This window comes from Sylvia atricapilla, chromosome 3 (assembly GCF_009819655.1).
Source record: "Sylvia atricapilla isolate bSylAtr1 chromosome 3, bSylAtr1.pri, whole genome shotgun sequence".
Classification (NCBI taxonomy): domain Eukaryota; kingdom Metazoa; phylum Chordata; class Aves; order Passeriformes; family Sylviidae; genus Sylvia; species Sylvia atricapilla.
Window position 1 is genome coordinate 19,878,243 of NC_089142.1, and position 9,608 is coordinate 19,887,850.

A 9,608-nucleotide genomic window follows, 5' to 3' on the forward strand; every position below is an offset into this window, starting at 1 on the left:
AACAAACAGAAGCACTGTATTCTTCAGATAGCTGATAATATGTAAAAATTTGTTTCTTCTTTTAATGGTATAATTCAGAAGTCAGGCAACTTTTATTTCCAAGATCATTCAGAAGAACTTCAGGAAGAGCTGAACACTTCTTCATAAGGCATCTATTTTTATTTTTCTTCCTTCATTAAAGAGCAAAGGAAAGCACTGGAATAGTTGCAGAGAAAAAATTGCTAAAGTGATCAGGGCATGAAGAAGATTAGGAGTTACTAATTTCTCTTAAACTATTCTAAAGCTAGCAACTAATGTGACTGCTGTCCATAAATTGTTTTTGGAGAGAGAGAAGTGGTGCATAAGCATGAGACTACTTATGGAAATTATTTACATACACTAAGGGACATCCTTGATACAAGTAAATTGTAGTTTTGAGTAACTGTGCTGAGAGGGGTTTTTAAGAACCGAAGGCACAAGTGTCTGAAATAGCCCAAAAGCTTAGCTAATGATGAGAAAAAAATTCAGCAATATATGATATTGTGATATCACTTATGAAAATTTATAATATAATGTAATTGCTGACAACCTGAGAGGGCTACACAGGAAATCCTTGTAGCCCTCTATTCTGTGTTCTTTTCAAAGAAGGCCTTGCAAAAGAAGGGACTGATGGCCACTGAATTGACGTACCTGCTCTTTCAGTATGCTATAATAATCACAGTGGTTTTAACAAGTCTTTAGGAGTTTTTCAGGAAGAGGCATTTGTATTCCTGTACTTGTCTAAAATCTGTAACTAAAGTAAATTTATATATAGCACGTAGGAGTCTCCAAAGTTCTTTGTTGGGAGTACAGTGACTTTGTACTCTTCTCTGTTAATAGGGAGTCAGAAGAAAATTTTCATATTGAATGTCTGTTTTCAAAATGACTTCTTGCTAAAGGATTTGTCCATGATGAAACTGAAAAAGCACATAATATCAGTAATGCAGAAGTAGTGACTAATTATTGTGGGATGCTTTTGTGAGTGCTTTCATTTGTACTATTTATTCTGTTCCACTAGGCACCTTTGCAATTGTGGCAGGTTCTTTTATTTCCCTAAGCTTACTTAGTGGCATTTTCAAGTTATCTCAGACATGGCCACAGAAGCTGAAATACCTTTTCCTCTTTCAGTTTCCAGGGCTTTATGAAAACAAAAGTTTAATCACTTTGCATAACACTTGGTTTTAGTCTTCTTGCAACTTGTGCTGATTTTGTTTCTCACAAAGCTGCTTGTGATTTGCCACAAGAATAAAAGACTTTTTCTAAATGGCTTATGAACCTTTCCTTAAATTAACCTTAACTCTGCTTCTTTTACTTTATGGCTCTCCTTCCTGCTTCCTTCTTCACGATCTCAAAGGACTACCACCTTGCTCTGTTACTCCAGGTATTTCCTGTGTCTCATCTGTTTTCATTGCTGACTGTTCTGTAATGTCAAAGTGAATAATGTGTTCCTTTCTAATTGTCTGATGCTCTTCGTTTTGATTTTTGTTTCTGCACATCAGTTTAGCAGCAGGAATAGTTTGTTTTTTATTCCCTTTTAGATAAAGGTAGTGATGACTTCCCATCTCAGCTTTTCGTAATTTTGTCTTTTATTATTGCCATCTTCCCTCTTAATGCCATTTAAACTAGGAGCCATAATTCAATTTCTAATAAGCGTAGCTGTCAGTGAGATCAGACAGATTTTGCTAAGAAATAGGTTTCTCTGCACTGTTATTATAAACTTTTTTCTGCATTCCCTGATGTATTTAATTCAGTACTTAAATCTGAAGAGTAACATGTACCTCAGATAGCTTTCATACAAAGATACTAAAATTGATTTTATTGCACTTGGAATGCTGTAGTTGTATTTACTTTTATGGAGAATTTCTCTGAAAAGAAATTCCCCAAAACAGGCTGCATGTGTCTAGGGATAGTCAAGGGAAGCAATTATATTGTTGCCTTCTGAATGAAGACATGGTGAAAATACTTATACAGAGCTTCTTAATGTCTAGATATGCTAAATTTTGAGGAAAACAACTACATTTGCCAGTAAACACTCTTCCTGGGGAATTCTCTTCTTACTTTGAAAGAAGTCTGTTTTGAAACATTGAAATCAAATAATTTTAACATTTTATTAAATGTAATTCTAATGAAAATGTATTTCTCTTGAAATGAGGAATACTCATAATTTGAGTTGAGATTTTTCTTTTCAGTCCTCATCACTTTTTTCACTGTAAAATTATGTTGTTTTCAATAACTAAAAACACCAATAACTGATCTCTGAGATTTTTATTGCACCTGTAATTCCCCACTGGGTAGAACTTTCAAAAGTGGTTTGATAATGATGTGCAGAGAAAGCAGCATGTTACAAACTCAGTCTAAAATATTGAGAAGTATAAATAAGTATGAAAAGAGGAAAAACCGTACTTTGTTTCCCAGAATTATAATTCTGATGGTGTTTGTTTCTGGAAACTAGGAAAGGAATGACGTGACAATGGGTAGAGAATATAAAAGCCCATTAGTAGCTACTTTTAAGAGTGTTTTCTGCTGTGGTGCGCCTCTTCCTTGCAGATATCATCTCAAGATGAAGGTGTTAAGTTTGGCACTTCTGATTTTGGTCTTGGTCATCTGTTCTTTCTCTTCTGCAAATCCCCCAGTAGGCAGTTCTACCTGGGTCTTTTTTTGTATGTTTGTCTTTCCCTCTGTGTCATGAATCTAACCACTGTTTCTCATGTGATGTTAAATTATTAAAAAGAGTGGGAGGATGAGGAGGAAATTGCACCTGGTGTTTTCTTGTAGTCCCCCATAGACTTAATGGAAAAACAGAGATAATAAATCTATTGAGTAACAATTTTCACTGGAAAAGCTGAGCAGTATTTAGAATGTGTTTCACCTAGTTCACTTTGGTGCTGCAAAGACTTTGGATGGGAATGTGGCAGTGAGAAAAAAAAGTCACTTAGAGATTCTTTCCTTCTGTTAACTTAATTGCGTGTCATTTCACTTCTTATGGAAACAAAAAGCAATGAAGACCATAGTAGTCTGTTATCTATTTGTCATGTATTTATCTAGTTTTCTTGCCTCATATGGTGCATTCACCAACATTAGTGGAAAAGGGACAGAAATTCCTTAAAGCCTGATGAGGGCACTTCTCAGCTTTACAACAACACTGACAAGTTATTTAACTTCTCCATTGAACTCTCTGGGAACTTTTCATTACACCTCTGCATTCCCCTCGTTTAGGGGGTTTAAGTAAGACGCAAAACAGAATTTTTTTGTTCAAAGAGGAATTTGAATCTTAAATAATCAGACAGTTCTGCTGAGGTCAAATTTCTGTAAGAGGAAAGACAGCACTTCAGGTTTAGTGAATTTATAATGACAAAGCCTTTCTACCCCAACTTCTCTATCCCTAGCTTGCCTAGGTGCCAACTTCTGTTTTAAGGCAGTGCTTTCATTTCACTTGGAGAAAAGGTAGGAGTGAATGACAAAAGGAAGGTTGGGGGAAAGTGTAGCAAGGTGGGAAAGCTTTTAAGACTGGGAATTCATACACACTGTTCAGTTTTTTTGAGGAAGTATCTGCTGCCCATCATTTTCAAAGCAAGGGACTAATTTTCCCCCAAAGCACTAGATGGCTTCAGATATTTAAGCAGATAATTTAGGTTCTACAAAGAAGGTGCCTTTTTGCCTTTTTGTTATGCCTTTCGAAAAATAACATATAAGGAAGATGATACTTTTTCAGGGACTCCAACTCAGGTTCTGGTTTTGGTAAAAAGAGAGAATTGTTCTTGGGTTTGCTTTTCTTTCCCCCTAAACTGGGGATGAAGGGAGACTGAATATGGAAAGAGAACTTACTTATTTTTCTCCTTCATTTTTCAGGATACAGGACACCCCTGCACAGCCAGTGATCCAAACACCTGTCTCATGCCAGTATCTCCTCAGCATTTCATTGATCTCTTCAAATTTTGAGATGTTCAGTAGCTGTTCTCCTGTGTTTGTGGCCATTTTTGTGAAGAGTCAGGCAGGATATGTTATGCTTTTTTGTGCAATATATTTAAGTGTAATGTTTTATTGTATTTTAAAAAAAATATATGGGGGAGATTATCAGAGAGGTTCATTTGGCATATTGCTTTTGTGCAGAGTAGAGAGAAGGAAAGGAGAAACATTAAGAAAATTTCGTTGTCAGGAAATCTCTAGTGGACTTTTTTTTCAAGTCCAAGAAAGACCACTTTAATCTCAACTTTAAATCCATGCTTTTGACGCCTTAATAGTTGGTTAAAATTATGTAGGGGAGTTTTGAAAATTTCATGGAATAATTAAATACTCTTGCAGGGACCAAAGGAGGGGTTTTTTTTGGTTAATCCTTCTTTCTATAAGCCATGGTTTTCAAAACACTTCCATATAATTTGCACTATTATAAAGAATAGGCCAGTATTCTCTTAGACTCTTACTACATCATTATGAAGGTGGCATTAATAATTATGAGCTAGTGAGTAAAATATAACTGTGGTTATATCTGCTGTTGAACCTATATGGATGAAGGAAATCAACCATTTTTTTACATACATTATGCAAAAATATTTATTTTTCCTAAGGACTTTATTAAACATTTAACCTATCTTAGCACATCTTGCAGAACTCATGAGACCAATCTGGGGCTACTGGAAATCTTTCTGATGGTAGCTACAGCCTTCATTTATACTGTTTGGAATGTCTACAAGTGTAACTGCTTTCATTCATCTTCTAAGAAGAAGACATTATTGACATTTAATGAGGATGGAGTTGCTTGTTTCTAGACTGGTACAGTGGCAGAACACTATGCTACCAACTGAAGTTCTAACCTGACAAGCTATAAGAAACACTGAAAATCACTCTGAGCTGGAGCACCTTCTGCCAAGTTAATCAGATGATAAATTCTCCAGAAAGCTATTTTGTTCTATCCTGTAGAACAATATAAATTGCTTGGCTTAAGCAGGTAAAGGAAAAATTATGAAAGTTTTGGATTTTTCAATTAAATTTAACAATATGTAATGTACAGAAATAATAAATCATGTACCATATTCTGCACTTGCTGTTCTGAATCCAGTTTTGTACAGTGTAATAAATCATGGTTTTTATCTGTTATTCCTGGAAGCCTCTGGTGCATAGAGATGAATCAATTAGAGTTTTGTAATATCTTTCTGTAACCTGTTGTCTATAGTAATTGGTAATGGAATGAGAAGCATACAAGCAGTCTTAGTGCTATTGCTTTACAGTAGCTTATTGTATTAGCCCTTTTGGTAGTAGCAGAGCTGGGCTGTTAATAGGCTGCACAAGAAGAGGAGAATATTTATGTCCTCAAGAAATAGTTTCATGTTAACTCAAATCTTGGTGACTGAATTGCTGAATTTCGTGGATTTTTCAATACAGGGGTTTGTGGATTTTTTTTTTCTTTCAATCCAGGTGTTGGCTGTGGTGATAGTAATGGTCAGGTGTGGATCCAAGGACCACTCTTCTTACTCCTGTTCATTCAGAGCATTGCTGCAAGCCTTGCTTTCCCAGCCAAGCAATGCTGTAGCTACTGGATTTGTTAAGGACCCAGCAGCCCTTCTTTAACAACAATTTGTACCCCATTATTTAATTCCTGTAACAGCTCAGATGCTTTCCTGTCTCTGTGACCTCAGTAACCCTGAGAGTGGTTGCTGGTGGCTGACAACCACTAATCATTCCTTTGCCATGGTTACAGCTTTGCTACCCTGCATAAAACTTTCTTTAAATATATGGATGCTTTCTCTGAGAGCTTGAAAGGAAGGTTTTAAAGCCAGCATTTGATCTAATGCTGCTGTGAGCTCTTCCCCCTCGTGCTGAAGGCCTCTGCTGAGGGACTGTGCAGAGCCATCTCTCCTGCAGACAGAGGGCAAAGCTCTTACACTGTGACCAGAGAGCTGCTCAGTGCTGAAAAGACAAAAAAAGTGACAGCTGGGGAAAGGTATTAAGAGAGCTGAGAGGAAACCTCTCTCCTAGCCACTGAATTGAGGAGGGAGAGAAAGGACTTTATGGTCTTATAAGCGATTTAAAGACAGGTTTGGAAAAAATCAGTATCTGTAATAACTAATTTGCTGTTCTCTTAGAAATGTCAGGTGACAGCAGTCAGGCTTGCTCTCTCTTTCACTACTTGTCTTGCTCTTTCTTCAGTAGCAAAAAAAGCCTTTGACAGGCTGAAGGTTAAGTTCTGAGAGATGTTCTTGTGTGTGGACATGCATTTAGGATTACTAGGCTGTCCCATTGGGCTGAGGTGGCAGGAGCTAAGATGACAAGTAGGTCTCTGCCTTGTATTTAAGAGGCTTCATTCTACTCTCACAGGTTGGTTGAGGTGGAAGGCACCCAGCTGAAGCAGGGTTAGCCAGAGCTGGTTGTCTAGGACTTTGTTCAGAACTGTGTCCAAATGGCTTTTGACTATCTCCAAGGAAGAAGACTCTGCAGCCTCTCTGGGCAGCCTCTCTGGGCAACCTCTGCCAATGTTTGGTTACCCTTGCAGTAACAGCATTCCCTGCTGTTCAGATACCACCTCCTCTGTTCCAATTTGTGCCTCTTGCCTCTGGTCCTTTCAGTGCCCACTGACAAGAGCCTGGCTCCCTTCTCCTTCCACTCTCCCTTCAGGTATTGCTAGATGATGAGAGCCCCCTCAGCCTTACCTTCTCCACGTTGAACAGTTCCAGCTCAGCTTTTTCTCACTGAACAGATGCTCCAGTCATCTCCTTTTCTTTACACCTTTATCATCTTTATGATCCTTCACTTGACTCCCTGCAGTAGGTCCATGTAGCCCACTAACATTATTTGTGTCAAGGGCACATTGCTTGGCTCGTGTTCAACTTGGACTCTCAGGCCCCAAAGCCAGGACAGTGTATTTTTAAACATTTCTTCTGGATTAAAAAAAGGAAAAAAAAATAGGCAGGAGAAGAGATGTGCACAGATGGGCTGAGAAGCATTTCAGTTCAGGACTCTTTTTAAAAAAAATCTGAAACTCGAGTGCAGAATCACATTGGCATTAGCACAGTTACAAGCTTTTAACACTGGCAAAACTGTGGGAACAGTTCCACAAACTTGTTAAATATTTAGTGAATACATCACTTAGACAAGGCAAATAAGAGCTTGATTAAGAATAACTATGTGATGTGAAGTCATCAGATGCATAAGGAGATAACTTTCAATTGTTTTACTTAAGCAAAAAAAGCCAAGGCAGTGATGTTGGTAATAGAGCTGGTGGTGTTGGTTTTTTGTGTTGGGCTGTTGAGGTGTTTTGGTTTTTTTTTTTGCTCTTTCTTTCCCCCTGTTCCCCAATGCTGACAAATGCATGAAGTTGCTTTAGGAGAAGGAAGAAGATGAACTTCAAGAAAACACTAAGCTCAAACCAAGTTCTCCACTAAGACTAGCATTACAACTTGAATAGGACCACCATGAAAAAACACAAGAGAAAAGAACTAGACATGTGTTAGTTCTGACTCTCTAAGACCAAAACCCTGGCCTAACAGTAAATATTGGTACTAACAGCTGTAGGAACATTCCCAGATGTTCTGGACTTCTTACTTCTCTTTATAGTGGGCTTCATTCCTCAATGCCAGAACATAGCTCCTTCCCCAGTCTCGCAAACCCTCCCCTGTGCCCAGTGCATCCAGTCCTCAGTGCCCAGCTCAGGAGCTCAGATCCTGCCCTGTGGCCTCAGCTGCTGCTCACCCTGGCCACAATGGCTTGGTCAGGTCACTCCTGCTCTCGGGCAGGGAGCACTGAGGCAGCCATGCTGTGCAGAGGGGTACTGCACTTCAGGGTTAGTTTATAAACTGAAAAAAAAGGAGCATGTATCTTTTTCATTATGTGTCTAACTTCCAAAATAACCCTGTGCAGATTTACTCTATCTGTAGTATGACTTCTGGGAATCTTGTGCTTCATCTCATCAAACAATGGTTTACTTCCTAATGGGAAGTGATGCTTGACTTGTTTTCCTTTTTTTGTCCTATCAAATGTTGGTTGCCAAGCTTCTGTCCAAATGTTCAAAAGATAAACTGTTTACAGGCACTACCTAAACTGAAGGCATTTCAGCCTAAAAGGGTAGGTCATGAGAGAAACACCAAAGAGTGGGTCTTCATGGAATCAGGATGTCTTTGCATGTGTGACCACTCCTCCTAAAAAGCTAATGGACTTCAAGTACAAAAATCAAAGAATAATTAATGTTAATCATCTTGTCTATTAGAAAGTTTTAGCAGGAAAAAAAAAAAAAAAAAAAGCCAAGTACAGTACTTGGTGTCAGGATACATTAGTCTCCCCGCCCTTCTCCAGCACAAACACACACACCAGTGTTTCCTCCATCCCTCAAATACCACAAGAATTCAGCAGTGTGACCTTGTAGAGAATCCAAGGCTCCTAGACAAACAAAATGGCCAACGTCACAGCATTTGGGGGTTTCAAGGAAAAAGGTGCAAGATAAAAAGCCAAAAGACATTGTATAGTAAAATGGATTTGATACAGAAATATTCTTATAAATTCGCAATCTTAAATAATTAAATCAGCCAATTCTCTGAAAAATTATTTAAACTCAATTGTTCAGTCTCCTCAGTATAAGGGGCTGGACCAACTAGAAAGCAAAATATAACATGATTATTTTCAGATGTGGACAAACCAATCTCAGAAAACACAGCTGTGCACTCTTCTGTGCAAAGAATACTATTTTTTCTTCTCCAACAGCAAACTCACAGTTCAAAATTAAGCTTCTTGTAGCATTATTTGGGTCTCAAAAGCATAAAAATTTAAATGCCAGCCAAGCTTTTACCAGATTTTTATGGCCTCGAATATAGTATTCTCACTTTCTTACATCTTTTAGTAATTGCTAGACACAGAACAGGAAAAACTTCTTCCCAAGTACAGAACAGGTATTTCTTTTTTCATGACCAATGATAACAGTCAGTAGATACCACGTGAAAAACCATTTCCCTACACTTTGTTTACTATTATATATTTCATATAAATTTCTATTATATCTATTCCTATTTTTATTATTTTCATACTCTATTTCTTTGCAACTATAGAAGCAGCATTATTTTCGGCTATGATACTGGTGGCACTTAAATATAATTCTCTCCTTTTGATTTCTGAACTGGCTTTTTTTGCCTGTCTGTTTGATTTCCTGTCTTGTATGGTACAAACCAGTCATGCTACAAGAGATTTTTGAGACTGCCAGTATTTAATGATATATGCTTTTGACAACTGTCACTGGTGATAAGCCTTTTAGGAAATTACTTTTCTTCTTCACAGTACTGGTTTCATTTCCCAGATACATCAGAAACAAAGTAGCAGGCACTCAGAGGAAAAGAATCAAACAAACCAACAAAATTAGCACAAAAAGTCTGGATATGAAAGAAACAGCTAAATGACATGCACATTCATGTTTTCAGATTGCACATGACCTACAGTTTTGTCATCCACGATTCCCATACAATAATGAGCATTTTGAAAAGTTTCAGAAATTGAGACAGATGCCAAGCTGAATTCACCTGGGCTATAGGAACACCTATGCTCAAAATTCAGCAAGGTCCTTGTCTGCTCAGGGTCTGGAAGTGCAGGTCCTTCCACTTCCTTTCACCTGCCTA

The 9,608-nt window shown here is 37.9% G+C and overlaps 1 protein-coding gene across 10 annotated transcripts in view; it reads left to right on the forward strand.

The window, feature by feature from the left end:
- The window catches only part of FBXO25 (F-box protein 25), a 29,591-nt gene extending 25,429 nt beyond the window's left edge, over window positions 1-4,162 (forward strand). For 7 of the 10 annotated variants that reach the window (XM_066314878.1, XM_066314883.1, XM_066314880.1 and 4 more), the window contains 2 exons: window positions 1,373-1,399; window positions 3,868-4,162. In XM_066314878.1, coding sequence (XP_066170975.1) covers window positions 1,373-1,399; window positions 3,868-3,957 — 117 coding nt within the window. In that variant the 3' untranslated portion in view covers window positions 3,958-4,162. The remainder of the gene's footprint in view (window positions 1-1,372; window positions 1,400-3,867) is intronic. The other 3 variants (XM_066314884.1, XM_066314881.1, XM_066314882.1) reach the window with 1 other exon arrangement.
- The last annotated feature ends 5,446 nt before the right edge of the window (window positions 4,163-9,608 follow it).